The sequence below is a fragment of the Neocloeon triangulifer genome, unplaced genomic scaffold, assembly GCF_031216515.1.
Source record: "Neocloeon triangulifer isolate White Clay Creek 2 clone unplaced genomic scaffold, ASM3121651v1 ptg000001l, whole genome shotgun sequence".
NCBI classification, from domain to species: Eukaryota; Metazoa; Arthropoda; class Insecta; order Ephemeroptera; family Baetidae; genus Neocloeon; species Neocloeon triangulifer.
The window spans coordinates 8,647,041-8,663,954 of NW_026775544.1; the positions used below are offsets into that span (position 1 = coordinate 8,647,041).

Genomic DNA, 16,914 nt, shown 5'->3' on the forward strand with positions numbered 1-16,914 from the left:
CGCAGAGAGGAAATTATTCCCGCTAGTCGTAGTAGGGCCGCTCGCAGCGCCACGGACGGTTACGGTCGTTCAGGCTGGTTCGTTGCGACGTGACGTCACGAAGAAAAGGAAAACATGGCTGAAGGGAGTATTGCAGATGTGACTGCTTAGCCCTTCTCGCACTTATTAGAGCAATTTATCGCTTCTGATTGGAAATGATATCATTCTTCGTACAGGTGAGAAGATCTTCGACGGCATTTCCGTCGCGATGGCTAGTCGCATGCCCATTTAGGCTGCGTCTAAAATTGCACAACTATTCACGAGCACTAATCGCCCGAAGGTCTACACCCTGTTTTATTGATGCTTGTCACAGTTTTAATCTGCAATATTATTTATTTTTTTCGGTGTTTTTCACTCTTAATCGCGATGCGCGACTCCGTTGTCTTCTCACGGCTCAAAATTTAGCCGACGGCCGCAACCCGCGCAAGCAGCGGTGCCAGAGTCATTATTTTAAAAGTACAGCACTGCGCCTGCTAGGTCGCTATTTTTACCTTCGCCAACGCAAATTTGTCGCACTCTATCTTGCAGATAGAATCACCACACTGCATCATGTCGGTCTAAAATTAAGCTGCGAAAAAAACGGGGCTTGAATAAAATTAAATTGCAATTCCGTCACACTTGCATAAGGTGTTTAATTCTGCATTGCACTTTGCAGGTGTCAATTACCAAGTTGTGAGCAACTTTACGGCCGGGTAACAACTAGAAGATCACCATGGACGATTTCTTACCCCAACTCAATACCACGGACACCAGAACCAAACTGCAGTTAGGCACCGACATCGTCAGCTTTCTTCAGGATGAGTCGAACTCACTGGAGTGCTCTGACATCGGTCATTTCATTGATGGCCTTGTCCCCTGGCTAGGCAGCAGTCAGTTCAAAGTATGGTTTATTTTTTTAAAAGCAACTTTAGTCGTCTGATTGATTAATTTTTAACCTAGGTCGCCCAGCACGGCCTTGAGGCCTTCAGTTTGCTGGCGGAAAAAATGGGTACAGACTTCAAGCCCTACATGACGATTGTCCTACCACCCGTTATTGATAGATTAGGTAAGAGATTTCAAATCCAATTTACTTTTAGAAATTACCTAATGCGTGTTACATTTTTAGGTGATAGTAAAGATTTGGTCAGGGAAAAGGCCCAGGTGGTGCTGAACAAAATTATGGAAAATGTTTGCTCGCCGCAGCAATTATTTGATCGGCTGGCTCCTGCGTTTTCTCACAAAAATGGCAAAATCCGGGAAGAGCTAATGGATTGCCTGCAGCGGACTCTGCGAGAGTAATATTTTAATTACTTTGCCAAACTTGTTTTACCAAAAAGAATTAAATTCACTTTGCAGGCATGGTTCCAACGCTCTAAGTTTATCAAAGCTGGTGCCTACTGTTGCCAAACTGTTAAGTGACCCAGTAGCCACGGTCAGAGACATGGCTTTCAGCACCCTGGTGGAAATTTATCGACACGTCGGAGAGCGACTGAGAGTTGATCTCGTCAAAAAGCAGCTCATTCCAGCAACAAAGTAATTTGCTATTTTTTTCTAAATTAGCGGAATATTTAAAATTAATATTTTAAATTGTTCCAGATTGCCTGCATTGCTGAACCAATTTGATGAACTGAAAAATAATGGTGAACTTTTGCCGTCTGCATTGGTTGAAGGTAGGAGAATTTCTTCAGTTTTGTACGCAAGTTGTTAAAAGCCGAGTCCCCTCCACAAGGCACATGCCATTTAAATTCATAAGGCACACCGTCTCCTTTTTGGTGACCTTGTCTTGCAGAGAAGATCAACATTAGCTATGCAAATATAACCGCAGCCGTCGTTAAAAAAAAAATAATTGACAGACCATGCTCAATCTTATCTTCAAACAAATTCTTGCGTTTTGACGTTTTCACACTAAAAACTGGCAGAAATAATTATTGTTTACAAAGTGATATGAAAGTGGGGTGACAGATTGAGGCCTCCTCGTGTAGATGTCGCGCCGCGTGACGTAACCGCTCGTAACTTATAATTAGAGAATCGTTTTTACGGGGAAATTTCTAATGGCCTAAGTGATGGTTATGGAGCAGCCCTGTGGGCAAACTACCGCACGCCTCTCGCCTGCCAACGTGCTGCTGATTTGTATCAATCTCCTTCATATAGTCAACCGCCTTCACGTTCGAGCAGATCATAGCAATCTGATCTGGCCGGCGACAACTTATTTCGGCTGGCGTGAATTGCAATTAAGAAGTCGCAGCTTGATGTTTGCCGCTCGCATTTATCGCACATCCGTCATAAATTCAACCTTATTTATTTATTTATTGAATACAAACTGACTTGTGCCATTTTCATTTTTCTTCGTATCACAAAATACAAAATTGAAATTGCTTAATTTTTCCAATCAATATTTTTGAATGCAAACAAGTGAAAAGAAAAAAAAAATATGTAGAAATTCCATGAATCAGCGAATCTTATGAAAACAAGTTTTCGTTTTTAAATTTGAAAAAAAAATCAGGTTTTGTTATTGAAATTTATTTCAAAACATGTAGTACACAATTAAAAATTTTCAAGAGCATTGACAAAATTAATCAGAGGGGAAAAAGGTCCATTCAACCACTTCACACTTGAGGCTCATTGTTAGTGACTCTCGACTTGCTGTGGAATGCAGATTTGCGATTAAAGCATTAAATTATCAGGTAGATAAAAAAATTAACACTGCCAAGATTGTGCTTGGCAATTATTTTGATTATTTCCCTGCGGGCGATGACAGCACCTATATCTATCCAACTGAGAGCGCAGCTTTGTAATTACCAATCTGCATAATTACACGTCGCGAGAAGGAGGTTGTAGGTGGACACACGAGCATTCGGCCAAGGAAAACACAAACTCGCTCCTCCCATAATGATTTGCTCTCGGTGTGCCCGCTTAGCAATACATCAACCGTGACTCTATTGTTCTGGCGCCGCGAATAAACAAACAGGAATAATTCAAATCGATGGGAGGAGAAGATCTCCTGCTTCTTAATCAAAGTGACTCTAACCTTTTGAAAAGGGAGGCGCTGCGATTGTGGTTTTTGCCGCAAGAGTGGCGGTTTGTCGTTTTTACTCTATTTGTTTGACTGTCAAAGGGAGTCGGTTTCGGCAGAAAAAAGTTTTAAATGGGACGAAGAAAATGTCCCCAATCCTGTTATCAATTTATTGAACACGTATGTGTGATGTAATCACGTTCACAATGAGTTGCACTGCCAGTAACCTGAGATCACGTGTGTGTATATTGCTAGTCAAGAGCTTGTCCTCCGTGCAGTGGTTCATTGACACAAACCGATGGCGGAAAGAAAAACTTGTCTCACGCTTGCTGCCATCAGAAGTGCTCTTGACGAATTAACGAATGGACTAAAGGCCTCGCACACCTTATTATTAGCTCCAAGCAAAAGAAATAAGGAGTTTGTAGTCACACTTCAGGAAAATAAGTTCCTCGTTAAAATATATTTTTGAGATTGTAATGCCATAGAAAAGTAATAATTAATAAAATTTTGTTTATCCTGAAAGAATGGAGAAGAGAAAAAATATGCAAGAACCCTCTAAATTGGGTATATAATTGCCAAATTTGGATAGAAATCAAAATTATTCTGCAATTTTTATGTAAATTATCTCCAACTTTTAAACATACTGAAGCCACCTTAGAGCTCCAACGTGAAAAGTTTTTTTTTTAAGAAGGATGCATGCTTTTGTAATACATGCTTTTTAGTCTATATAGAAAGATTTATACTTTTCGTGCTTAATTTAGAAAAAAATTAATCAAACGGTTAACATGTTTGATCGTAAAATATGAGCAAATTTTCTTAAGAATTTATTATTTTAAATCACAAAGTCAGTTATTTTTTGCTATGGAAATTTTTACATTTTGTTCAATTATTAATAATTCCTCCTTTTCAATGTTTTTTCCAATAACATTAATAAATTAATCCGATGATCGGTGTTTGTGCACTCAATTTAAAATATCGTATTACACTTAAATCTGCCCAAAGTGATGTAATGCCAGGTTCGTGCCAGGCGGCGCAACTAATTTCCGTCTGCCGTCGCACACTTTCAATGAATCCCTCTCACTGCACAGCTGATTGCAATAACACTGTTAACGCATTTCGTGCTAATGCAGTAGATTGCAGTCTCTCTCTATTATTATTTTCTTTATATTCGCCGCATTCCCCCTTTCGCTTGTACATCGCGGGGTCCCCCTCGCAATACCGATCCCCATGCAAGCGTGTGAGTCAGTCTGTCAGTCCCGCTGCGGCTGTGCTCGGAAAAGCACTCTCTCGCTTGTGCTCGCTCGCGAATCAAACAATACCTTTGTAGCCAGTCGGTGACGCGATGTGATAAGATTCTCGCAGTGCGCACTTCTTAATTTTCAACTCGAAATCCGCCATGGTGCTTCGTTCGTAATGTGGCTCAAGCAAAGGTCCGAAATGCAAGCGACCCCGGCGCCCACCTGTGCGCTGCCCCCGCCGCCCCATCAGTTGTGGAACGAGGATGACCGGTGGATTATGATGTTCGACAACCTCCTGAAGCACCCTGGCGGCAAAACCAGGGGGTGCAGATGCGACGTCCACGGGGGTGAGATGATTTGCCTTAAACGCTTCGATTCGGAAACACGGTTGATGAAAACATCTGCCAAGAGCGCTATTTTCAATCGCAATTCGTCTCTTATCTTTATTGGGCCAGCTGGCATTAATGTTATTGCACCTTTGAATGAGTTGCTTTTGCGTTAAGAGAGCTGTTTCGAACAAGAGCCGCAGGTCACACACGGTTGCGGAGTTGAGACTTTCTTAATTTGTACCAAATTGCTTGTGGTTAAGCCTCGTAAACTCGTAACTCATCATCACTTCTTGATATTCATGCTATAAAATTAAATGACTCTCATTACGCTTGACCGGCAGACCAATATTGGCAGGCTAACGGCATTTCTGACAGCAATTAATTAGACTAGATGATCAAATTTGTCTAAATTTTCTGACGATTTTATCGTGTGAAGTTCATTAACGCCTTAGACAAAAATTGAGGCTTAAATACAAAATTTTTAAATCTTAATTTGCATTAATTTTAATCGCGCGATAAGCTCTGTGATTGGATGATAAATGAACAATACAATACGGCTAATTTTTCTCCGTATTTTTTAAGGTTTTGGTTTAATTGAATTTTTAATACGTAAAATTTTTTGATAATAATTATTGTATAAAATCAATGGTCAAAATAAAATAATTATATAAATTAAAATACTAATGGAAAACTCAAATGATATAAATTACCAATGGACAGCAATAAATAAAAAAGCGACAATGTTTTCATCTTTTATCTCTTTGTGTTGCTTTTGAAATTAAATATTTTATTGATTGGAAACATTTATTTTTCAATTAAATTTTTATTGTATTACATTATAAATATTATGATTAAGTTGCACAAAATCGTCGGCTTTCTCAAAGAACTTTCTCTGCCAATTAACCTTATCAGAGCACCTTTGCTTTTGCAATAACTGAAACAAACATCACCCAAATACCTCGATCAATCATTTTTTTTTCGTGATGACTTGATCTCGGCTGAAATTCAAAGACGCTATAACAAAATCGCGCACTGAGCCCAACGAAATAATTGTTTCTCAAGGAAATTTCACAAAATTTCTTTTTCACCGATTTAAATCGGCTCGTGCCGCGGTTGTGTGTAGCATGTGTGCGGGCTGCCAGCTGCATTTTATGTAAACATCGGAATGCTCCGACGTGAGTTTGAATATAAGTTTGTTTACACCTTTATGTTAATATACAATGCGCCGTCGGTAAAACATTTATACCGCGGACAGGTTCCCTCCAGCCTCCAGGATCTGCCGGCTTCATCAAAAAATCAAACGCTACGAATGAAAAAAATAAATGCTGGAGAAAAAAAAATGTGTTGCTAAATAATATTTATACAAGTCGACGTGGTGTTGAAGCAGGAGAATTTTTTTATATCGCAATCCTGCATCAACCTGAATGATAATGCTTCACTTCGGCCGCCACCTCTCGTGATTAATTAAACGGAGAGGTCACCAATGGGGTCAGCGCGAGAAGCTGAAAGCAGCTCTCTTAGCGGAATCATTTTCGCTAATGCTCCACACCCAAAAATAAAAGGCGCTCACCGCGTGCAACAGCAAGGCCATATTCGGAATGTTCCGAATAATTAAATCACGCCTCAATGAGCGAATTGAATGACTGGCTCGTTAGGCCTCTTGGCTCCTCATCTCTCCAAGGGCAGTCGCACAATGATTGCAGAACCGTTTTATTGTGTTTCCATTCCATCAAGTGAAACTCTGTTTCCTTATTGTCCTTTATTCAAATCGCCTGACCAGAGAGCTCCTGGAAAATATAATCTTCGATTTACATAAAGTGAGAGAGACCGGCTCAGTTTTTCTTCCGCTCGTTTTTTGCATCATGCCCACGCCTGTACTCGCGCGGAGGAGCGATAGCGAAGAGTCTCGTGAATTTTTAATTACATAGCCAGAAGGGAAAAGGAGTTCTTTTCGCGCCGGGAAGATATTGAAGGGAGCATGTTTGCTTGCATGTGTCTACATGTAATACAAGTCGTCGAAGCGGGAGGTGTGCAAGAAGTTTATGTTACACCTAAACCCCCCAGGTTTATTATGGGTGCGCGGATTTGCACTTCTTCGTCTTGAAGTTATTGCAGTACACAAATGCTCGCGTCTTCGTTTTGAAGGCAGGGTGTGCGGGAAAATCAATGACGTCAAAAATAAAAATACGCCAGCCAGCACGATCTTGGGTTAGATACTTGGTAGTCGTTAGAGGTGCTCTGAGAATTCGCGGATCACCAATAGGTCACCTGAGCTGTGTCGCGCTCGACTCGCATTCTAATAAGTTTCTTGGCATGGTGATTCCGACTCTCCCACGACCGGCAGCAAATATTAAAAATTTATTTGACAAGTGTTAAAAATTTGATCCTTTAAAAGAAGTCTCGTCGTGTAGATATGATTTGAGCTGAGAGATATATCAACCCTCACTGAGAAGGTTTTTCTATCTAACTACTTGAATACTAAAAGGAAAAAGTTGCTTTTTGTATTTCTTAGAAAAAATATAATAAAATATAAATATTGAGATCATCTATCTTGGTAAGCAAAAAAAAAAATCATTGGAATTTTGTTAGACTAGACTTGTAGCATAAAACCACAGGACTTCATAGCCTTGGCTGGTGTGTAAAATGACCAAGTTTCAAGAGTGCTCCTTCATTATCGATCTAGCCGGAGCTTTGAAAATGCAATTATCGCTGTGCATCGCACCGGTGCCAAGCAAGACAAGTGCACAAAGTCTATCAAAGAATTACTATGAATCTCAATGCGCGTGGTTGGAATTATAAAGTTTTATGGCTTGATGCCTAGCAGCAGAGCTACCTGAGAGCGAGCGGGGGCCTAACTTTTTATCATCGCCTGGCATGCTTACATAATTTCAGCAGAGGCAATAATTATTTACATACAAAAACGACCTTGAAATCACTGCAGTATTTTATTGCCTTCATAAAATAATTGACAGGTGGATCCAGCAATTTTAATAACAAGTTTCTTTCAATATAATTCTTCTCCTTTGGCTGCAACTTGCATCACTTTGAACCTGGAGATGTGTCGAGTAAAAAATCGTTTTTTAATCTGTTTAGCAACAAATGATATTTACTTTATTTTTTTGGACATGTTAGTAGCAGTCGTAATATTTCATCTTACAATGCTACGCATGCATGGTCATTTTATTTAATTAATCGGAACGAGCAGCGTGTTGTTTCGATTTCGATTGTGTTTATCTTTTGCCTTGAGTGGCGGAGCAGGTTTTTAGAAAAGGGGTTTGCATAAGGACGCAGACAATAATGTATTTCAATTTATTCGAATCTCATTGTTCGACTTGGCAAAAAAGTTGTCTCTCTTTGGCATAAATGGCCCAGTTATCGGCCTGCATCAGTAACACACACGCACCAGCTTTTTGTAGTCTGACATTAATAGGCCGATTTTGCAACGCGCGACTTTGACATTCTGCAACTATTCAGGCTTGAAACGTTTCGCCTGGCGTCGTTGTTTTGAAAACTGGCGTAATTGAATCCTGCGTGAAGTGCGCGCGATCTTTTAATTGCTTGCTTAATATCATCAATGCGTGCGTGTTTGTCGTTCCTTGCATACGCGCGAGAAGAACGCTTCGTTTATTCCGACACCTCTATCATATCGAGTTTCGCGGAATTGATGAATAAAAAATATCACGCACTCAAGGAGAAGCCCCTTGACGGCAAAAGTATTACAAAAAGTATGCGATCATCCGTCTGTGTACTGAAGCATAGGCACATTTTTGTTTTATGGAAATGAGGCAAGCCTTTACTGCTCCAACACCTCTGCCCTCCAGTGACGTAATTTCCACTCTTTGTTGGCCGAGGAGATTCCAAACAGAAAATTGTCAGCCAAAAAATATCCACTTCCTTGAAAACTATAAACAATAAGCCAACGTGGGCATTCGCTAAATGTCTGTCATTTTTCCTTCAACCTTTATAAAAATTAAGCAGCAGACCTTAACGATTTTAACTACTTTCGCCTCAATCTGTCTGAATTGCCTTTGATTGCCGCCTCGGCTCTCTTTATTGAGCAGCCCGTGGTGTTTTAAATCACTTTCCGCCCAAGTAGTCGTAAATTTTAAAGCCCCAATTTTGGTGTCATCATCATCATGATTTTATCTCTTGATTGCAGGTGGGTCTAGATATGACGATGAACCGGACAGAGTTGGGGTAAGTCGCACATTTTTCTCTTTCGTTTTTCATAAGATATTCTTCAGCAAATATGGAAAATTTAAGCATATTGCCGTTTCTGCCTTGAATTTAAAAGTGCGCTTAAGCATTGCCTCCTAATAAGAAAATAATTGCAGTCATTAAATCATTTCTATCCTTATTAAGCAATTATTTGCTTTAAGTTTTAATGGAGGCTTTATAATTTCTTAGTTTATTTTTGTATGTATAATTGTGCTAAATTTTTATTTTCACTGACAGATTGGTACCAAAAGTCGATCAGGGAGCCTTCCGAGACGAGCTTTCGCCACCCCAGGCAAACCGGCAGCAACAGGCCCGAGCTCAGGTGAGTCGTAAATACCTAATCACCATTTTTTGGTTGCCGTAATTTGCTGACGATCGCAGACATCATTCTTTGACTCTTGTAATCCACAAATAAGTTTTTTCCTTAATCGGTTGATGCTTTAACCGAATGTCTTTATTAATAACTGTGTCTGTCAACTTCTTGTAACCAAACAACTGAGCATTTTTAATTAAAAACATCGCATCTCTATGGGTTGAAAAAAAAACTTTTTTGAACTAATTCTGGATCCGGTCCCTTATTTGCATGCTCAGTATCGGGACTACCCCCACCATCAGCCACAGTGAGAAGAAACACATCACTCAGAAGAGCCGCCTCAAGTGCAGGTGAGTACAAAATTAATCAAATCTGTGTTATACTTTAACAATGCAAACTAATCATTAAACTCTTATTTATCTCATTATTTTGTCCTTACAATTGAAAATCCAAATTGCAGGAGGTCAAGCTGGTGCCTTGGACGAAGATGCATTCATTCGGCAGTTTGACGAAGTGCCCACCGTGCAATTATTTTCAGCCAGGGATTTGGATGAGCAATTGGCTCAGCTCAGAGCCATAATTGAAGATGTCAACAAAGACTGGTCCAAACGAGTTGATGCTGTAAGAGTGGCAATGTGCATTTCAAAGTGGTAAATAATTTTTCTACCCCATTCAGCTCAAGCGCATCCGATCTGTCATGCTGGCTGGAGCGACAGACTTTGACGATTTAAAAGAACACCTCCGCCTATTAGAACCAGCATTCATAGCATCTGTTAAAGATTTGAGGTATGTTTAAGAAATAAAATGTAAATCTTGTTGCCACTAACGTCTGTTCTTTTGGTGACCAGGTCTCAGGTTGTAAGAGAGGCTTGCATAACCATTGCTTTCCTCTCTCAAACTCTGCACAACAAGTTAGATCATTTTGCCGAGAGTGTTCTCCCAAACTTGATCAACCTTATACCAAACTCCACCAAGGTGATGGCGTCCTCCGGATTTGTAGCCGTCAGGTTTATCATAAGCCACACACATGTGCCACGTTTGATACCCATTCTGACTAATGCCTTGACCTCATCTAAAGCCAAGGAAATCAGAAGGGCTTGTTGTGAGTTCTTGGAGCAAATGATGAGCTCTTGGCCAACACATACTCTGGAGCGGCATATCAACATCTTGCAGGAAGCAATCAAAAAGGGAATAGCAGACGCTGATCCCGACGCTCGTCTCTTATCCAGAAGGTGACTTATTTTATTTGATGTTCCCTGATCTCTCTAAAATCAATTATTACCTCAGAGCTTACTGGGGATTCCAATCCCACTTTCCCGACCAAGCGGACAGTCTACTCAACTCGTTGGATGGTGCATATAAACGGCAGCTGCAAATGGAGGGTCCAACAATGTCAGCCTCCAGCTCGAGCAGCTCTTTGCATCAAGACAGGGGCCGTGGTGCCATCCCTAGGTCTAGAGCGTCCAGCGTCACAGGTAGTGCCGAGAATCTCTACAGAAACACGTCCCATTCGGGAATGGTTCTGCCACGTCGGTCAGGCATTCCTGTACTAGCAAAGTGTGACTCAGGTTCAGTGAGACGACATTTGATTACATATTTCTGTCATTGATGTCTCATTGTATTGCTAAGTTACTTTTTATCCTGAGTTGCGAAAAAAAAAATCATTTCGTTTTGAGATTTTATTTTCCCATCCACTTTTTGCTTCATCTTGCTAGAATTATCATTCAAATCTTGAGTTTTCACCATGCTTTGTAAAATAAGCATGCCTTAGAGTTATTTTCATCCTTATGCCATGCTTTAATTTGAAGTAGATTTGAGAACTACAACCGATTTTCTGCTTTGAACTAACAAAATGCCCGTCTTCACTCAGACCGTCAAAATCCTATGGCCTCCCCTCGTCATAGACCCATTACGTCAGGAACTTCAACTCCTGTTCAGCTACGTTCCAATTCAGCTATCGATCTTCAGGCAGCCCAGAGAGCTAGGGCTCGAGCCCAGTATGCCGCAGCTGCACGCCTTAAAGTTGGTTCCGGTGCTTCATTACGTGAGTGTTAATTTAGTTGCAAGATCTAAGCAGTTTTTGGCATGGTACTAACATTTGGTTTGCCACTTTCATGCCATCTCTAATAATTCAGGAGATGAATTCGCAGGTAAGATTTGTAATGGCAAGCTGCGGTCTATGACTATGAATTTTGTTGGCAGAAGCTTTGAGAGGATTTTTAACCTCTCCACGACTTCTTGACCCAAAATATTGGTCAAGAAGTCATGGGAAACAGTGGTGCCAATCTATATGGTCATTAATATGTGAGGGCAGACTGTTGCTGAAAATTATTTTTTACATCTATGAAGATAAATTTACATCGTCTCAATTTATTTTGAATGTAAAGTGAATGAAATAAAAATTAAACAATTGATACAAAAATGCTGAGTTTTTAGAAAATTTAATTTTCAATTTTATTTTTAGAGGAATCAAAAGCATAGATTATTATTGAAGAATTTATTTTATCCTAATCCTGTTCTATGTCATTTCAAAATTTTTTAGTATTAACAAAATCCATAGTTTGACGCTTTGCTGTTAATTTTTCTTAATATAAAATGCCCATAGTTTGTTTTTAAAGTGTATTAGATTTTTTTTTAAATGGCATGTGTAACTTAATTAAGGATTTATGTCTAATAGACTACTTTTGAAACAATAAAATATTAATGCAAAAATATTGGTAGTTAAATAGTCATTGGTATCACTACGTCCTCACGGCTTCTTGCCTGCTAATTTCGTTATAGGATTCTCGCCTGTAATATAAATAAATTGCTACTTTCTTTCATTTTGAAAATTTTTATTCGCTCTTCTATAATTTCTTGGCTATTAATGCTCCAGAAGCCTTTATTTTGGTACTATTATCTAATAGAATACCATTTTGATTTGTAATTTTTTTCAGCACGCCAACGCAAGTCCTCTGATTCTGGTGTGAATGCCAACAATATAACGTCTCCAGAGAGATTGGGACGGACTAGAACAAGAGTAGCTGGAGTATCGCAATCGCAACGTAAGTATTTTGAATTCCATTCCAGGGTTTTTTGACAATATTTTTTCCCGCAGCAACTAGTAGGTCAGGCTCCCCCTCTTCTAGACTGAGTTATGCAACTTACCGGGAAAATAATACAATACTAGACTCCGCACCAATGTCCATGGGCTCCATTGGCCGTCCTAGAAGAATGGGTGGTGGCATTCCCAGAAGTCAAGGGGCCAGCAGGGAGGGAAGCAGGGACCCTAGTCCTAATCGCTATAGTGGACTCGCATTTGGCTCAAAGTTGAGGTGGGTGTAGTTGATGGAGAGGATCAGATTATGCAAATTTAAAAAAATCGTGTACAGATCTAGAACCGGACTGACATTTGGTACACCACAATCAAGTGGAATGAGCTATGGAAGTCCACAATCAGGCCAGAGAACTGTGATGGCACAGAAAATATTGCAACAGAGTAGGGAGGCTGAAAGTGCCCTTGCAGATGCTTTGGTAATAACTTCAGAAAAGAAATTAAAGCCATGCTAAACTAAAAACTTTGAATTCAGAGCTTTGAAGAAGATTTCCAAAGAACCCCAACTAGGAAGACAAGTCGGTTGTTTGATGATCATTCCGATGAGAGTGAGACCTCTAGTATTTGCTCTGAAAGGTCATATGATTCCTATCGCAGACCTTCAGATGTAAGTACAAAATTTTGAAGCAGTCTTTGTGACGCTACTTTTGGGAAATTAAATATGTTTAGCTACAGATTTTTAGACTCTGCTTTGCTAATTTAATTTTACAAGTTAAGCTGAAGAAATTGAACTAACTGATTTTGTTTTATGATTTGGTTTCTAAATTTTGTGTTCTTCTTTGTGTGTTTTTTATGTTTCTGTGTTGTCTCCGACCATGTGTGTGTTTGATTTGGGTGGTTTTCCCTCGAATAGTATTGGACCAACTCTCAACAGAGACATTTGCAGAATAATTTATGGGAACAACCAAAGGTATGATTGTGGACGGGTCAATCAATATATTATTTTTCCTTCTTCCTGTGTTCTGTTTTAATGTTGTATGCTGTCAAATAATTGAATTAAATTCAATTATTTCTTATTTCTAGGGTATAGGTGACTTCATATTAAGCTGTGCCAGCACCCACTGGCAAGACAGAAAGGAAGGTTTAGTGGGACTGCAAAGATATTTGCAGTCTGGGCACAAGCTCACCTTGCAGGAACTGAGACAAGTCACCAATATTTTCACAAAAATATTTATGGACTCCCACACAAAGGTATTTTTTCTGCATTATGCTTATTTTTTTTTATAAATAATTTAAAATTTGCCACAGGTGTTTAGTTTGTTCCTTGACGCAGTCAACGATCTGATCACAAGTCACAACAATGATTTGCATGACTGGCTTTACATATTAATGACGCGATTGTTCAATAAACTGGGAACAGATCTTTTAAATTCCACCCACAAGAAAATACACATTGTTATGGAAAACATTAGGTAAAGAATTAATCAACAGTATAAGCCTTTGCTAAACTTTGATATTGCAGAACCAATTTCCCTGCAGAACTCCAGTTCGGTGCTATCATAAGGTTTTTGGTGGATGCTACGCAAACTCCTAATGTCAAGGTGAAGTTGGCTGCTCTTTGCTACCTAGCTCAGTTGGCAAACGCAATGGACCCGACTGCAATAGCTGGTGGTGGACGTGACACAAAGCCAGCACTCACTAAGATAATCATGTGGACAAATGATCCTAAAAGCGCAGAAATAAGAAGAGCAGCAGGTGCTGCTTTGAATGCACTTTTCAATCTGAATGTTCCAGCGGTTACGATTATGCTCTCAGAAATGCCATCGGATTACCAGGTAATCGTCTCTAATTTTTTTTTAATTAATTCTTGACCAAAATATTGCAGGATATTGCCCAGAAAGTGGTTGCACAACATTCTCGCTACGGAGGGGCTGACAGTTCGTTGCCATCTTCCCCCAGAGTCGGATCGCCCGGGACCCCAACACAGCGCTCTCTGAACAAGCACTTGGATGACGATGATGAGAACTTGAATGCCGAGGACATCCACCGGTCCCTGCAGAGAACAACGGCGGAGATTCAGAACTACAGCTTTGACGGTAGCAAATTGCTAGACAGAGATCGTGATACCACATCTCAAGATTCAGGCATTAGCCAAATGTCAGCAGGTGGGCATGGCGATAAGTTGGAGGAGAAGTTTGAGGAAATGACCATCGCCACCAAGAAACTTCAAAGCAACGTGAGTAGAAACAAAAAGCCCATTTGCTTTTCCCGCTAAAATATTTCTATAGGGTTGTATGCAGTCGCCAGCAAGCAGAAACTCTCCCACCCTTCAAAGACTCACTTCGACCCCTCTAAGGGAATTCAACGGTTTGGACAAAACTCCCAGTAGAGACGGTTCTTTTGATGCCACTGACAATGGCCTAGTGAACAGAGGTGCATTTCATTATGCTCTCAATTGCCCCGAGTCTTATTTATGTTCTTTCAGAGAATCATCATCCCGAAAATCCAGAGGCATTTCAAAAATTGATGGAAATATTAGGCGTGGAAAAAGAAATCGTTGGCAGCGGTGGAGAACGAGTTACCTCTCTGCAGCAGTTGGCCAGAGTAGTGAAAGAAGGCAATGCCGCCACTATCGTTGAAAATTTCAAGTACACAATTATGCAATTCAATTATGTTGTCGCTAATTGTAGACTATTCACAGATTGTTGCTGAGAGTTTTGTTGGAACAGCTGAGCAGTTCTGATTCAAATATTAGAGTTCAGGTTTTACAAGTGTTGACCGAAATGTTCCGCAAGTCCAGCCTCTCCACAAGTTTTACAAACTACGTTGAGCTGCTAGTTTTGCGAATTTTGCAGTGTCACAAAGATCCAGTGAAAGATGTATATAATAAAATTATTTTTCTTAAAAAAAAATTGCAACAAATATTTGTGCAGGTTGTTCGGGCCGCAGAGCAATGTGCTGCTGCCATGGTGACAGTCCTCTCATGCGACCTGGTGATTCGGGTGCTGAGCCCTCTGATCACCACCGCTGAGTTTCCTCTAAACCAAGCCGCAATCAAAATGTTAAACCGCCTGGTGGAGCAGCAGTCCGGAGCCGAGGTCGAAGCGCATCTTGGCGATCTGATGCCCCTTCTGCTGAAGGCTTATGACAATGACGAGAGCTCTGTGCGAAAGTCTGCCGTCTTCTGCTTGGTGGCCCTTCACAACTGCATCGGAGAAGATCCCCTTCAGCCACACTTGGTCAGTCTCACAGGCAGCAAACTGAAACTTCTCAACTTGTACATCAAGCGAGCCAAGCAGGAGGCGATGAACAACCAGCCTCCGTCAAGCACAACGCCCTCAACGTCGTCACCGGCATCACCGAAGAATATGCCAGCGCTTTAGATTAGGTTTGTTTCAAAATTAAAAATTCTTGGAATAACAAATTATATAAATTCTTTTTGCAGATTTGTCCGTTGAGGAAATCTAAGACGAGCCTGCCTGCTTTTATTTGGTTGAGAACGGCATCTTATGATATTCCCCGTCAATGTTAAAACTTCATAAAAGACATAATGCTATATATTAAAAAAAAAAATTAACTCAAAACACACTTTCAAAAATACACTTTTTTGAGTGGCCCGCTTGATAACTCTGGGATGAATGTCACTTCAACTAATTACTGGCTTTCAAAATCACTTGTGCGATATGATTGACTGGGCTAAAGACTTAGAACCACTTTTTGCATTTTGGTTGGGATCAGTCTTGTGATTATATCTGATTGGGATTAATATTTAAATCATTTACCAGACTTTCGACTGGACATCCACCTCACTGTCTAACACTAGTCCTCTTGTATCAAGATTGGTTCTGACATTTCCAACAGCCTTTCCCCCATACTTAAAACGATTGATTGTTGATTTCTTGTATAAAATGTAATTTACTGTTAGCTCGTAATTAACTTAGTTGATACTTCAGTTCCTTAACCCAATAATTTAAAATAAACATTGTGTCACCACCTCTACTAGTTGCGAAAAAAATGAATCGATTAACCAAGGTTGTGTCTCAAGATGGAAAATCCGCAATCATCTGATTTCTCCTAAATGATCCCAGTTTATTTTTTTATTCTCACTAATTCATGGTGGCCAAATGCCGACGATATCGCAAGCACAAAGGCTGAGAAGCTCAAAATGTTGCTACTGATATCATTTTTTGAATCTTCAATAATTGCGTTTATAACAAAAGAATAAAAAAAAACTTTTTGCTGAAGCTATTTAATGTCATCTGCCAGTTTTAGATCACATAGTTTTATTAAGGCTACATTGCTCTTGTATTGCTAAAGTTACTAGAAATTGAGTGTGGTGTAATCATATGGCAAATAAAAAATGTTTTTATTGAAACATTTACTTCGATTTTCATTTCAAGGCTTTTGAAAGAAATTAAAAAGTAAAAATTTGTCTCGTACAAATATTATCTTTATTAATAACAAAAAACAAACATAATCGTGATCTCCAGCTTGCCAGCTTCCATTGTAACAATGGACAGTTTTATTTTAAATAAACTTCAATTTTAAATTTACCAAGCCTTAAGTGATGTTCCTGTTTTTTATGAGCCCCTGAAACAAGAAAATATAATTATAAATTACGATGTCAATTTAGGTTCAAGCGAATTGGTAATTCCTCAAATAAAAAAATTATAGGACAGGTGCTGGTATTGAATTCAGAACTGGTTTAAAAAAAATTGTGCAGAAAGAAATAAAGGAATTTTCACTCAAAA

General features: G+C 39.6%; 1 protein-coding gene across 8 annotated transcripts; it reads left to right on the forward strand.

Annotated features, from left to right (window-relative positions):
* Positions 1 to 58: 58 nt before the first annotated feature.
* On the forward strand, positions 59 to 16,542 carry LOC132198782 (CLIP-associating protein 1-A). Of its 8 annotated transcripts, XM_059623016.1 has the most exons (30): positions 59 to 215; positions 695 to 919; positions 979 to 1,084; positions 1,145 to 1,313; positions 1,375 to 1,551; positions 1,615 to 1,688; positions 8,758 to 8,795; positions 9,054 to 9,138; positions 9,408 to 9,479; positions 9,590 to 9,750; positions 9,806 to 9,915; positions 9,978 to 10,361; positions 10,417 to 10,697; positions 11,000 to 11,173; positions 11,265 to 11,279; positions 12,066 to 12,173; positions 12,227 to 12,443; positions 12,501 to 12,642; positions 12,699 to 12,830; positions 13,077 to 13,133; positions 13,247 to 13,414; positions 13,472 to 13,635; positions 13,686 to 13,998; positions 14,049 to 14,259; positions 14,308 to 14,399; positions 14,452 to 14,596; positions 14,649 to 14,811; positions 14,865 to 15,042; positions 15,097 to 15,551; positions 15,609 to 16,542. In XM_059623016.1, the coding sequence occupies exons 2-29, from the start codon at positions 752 to 754 to the stop codon at positions 15,544 to 15,546; spliced, it is 4,554 nt and encodes a 1,517-aa protein (XP_059478999.1). In that variant the 5' UTR covers positions 59 to 215; positions 695 to 751; the 3' UTR covers positions 15,547 to 15,551; positions 15,609 to 16,542. The 8 variants fall into 8 exon arrangements, with proteins under 8 accessions (XP_059478999.1, XP_059478981.1, XP_059479024.1 ...); XM_059622998.1 differs by having other exon boundaries at positions 14,049 to 14,399; XM_059623041.1 differs by having other exon boundaries at positions 10,417 to 10,604; positions 14,049 to 14,399.
* The last annotated feature ends 372 nt before the right edge of the window (positions 16,543 to 16,914 follow it).

Bases quoted from the DNA above. Each gene is read 5' to 3' on its own strand.
- LOC132198782 (XM_059622998.1), top strand. From the start codon at position 752: ATGGACGATTTCTTACCCCAACTCAATACCACGGACACCAGAACCAAA. The intron at 1,689-8,757 runs GTAGGAGAATTT...TCTTGATTGCAG, and splicing joins GCCGTCTGCATTGGTTGAAG to GTGGGTCTAGATATGACGAT. The intron at 14,597-14,648 runs GTGCATTTCATT...ATGTTCTTTCAG, and splicing joins CAATGGCCTAGTGAACAGAG to AGAATCATCATCCCGAAAAT.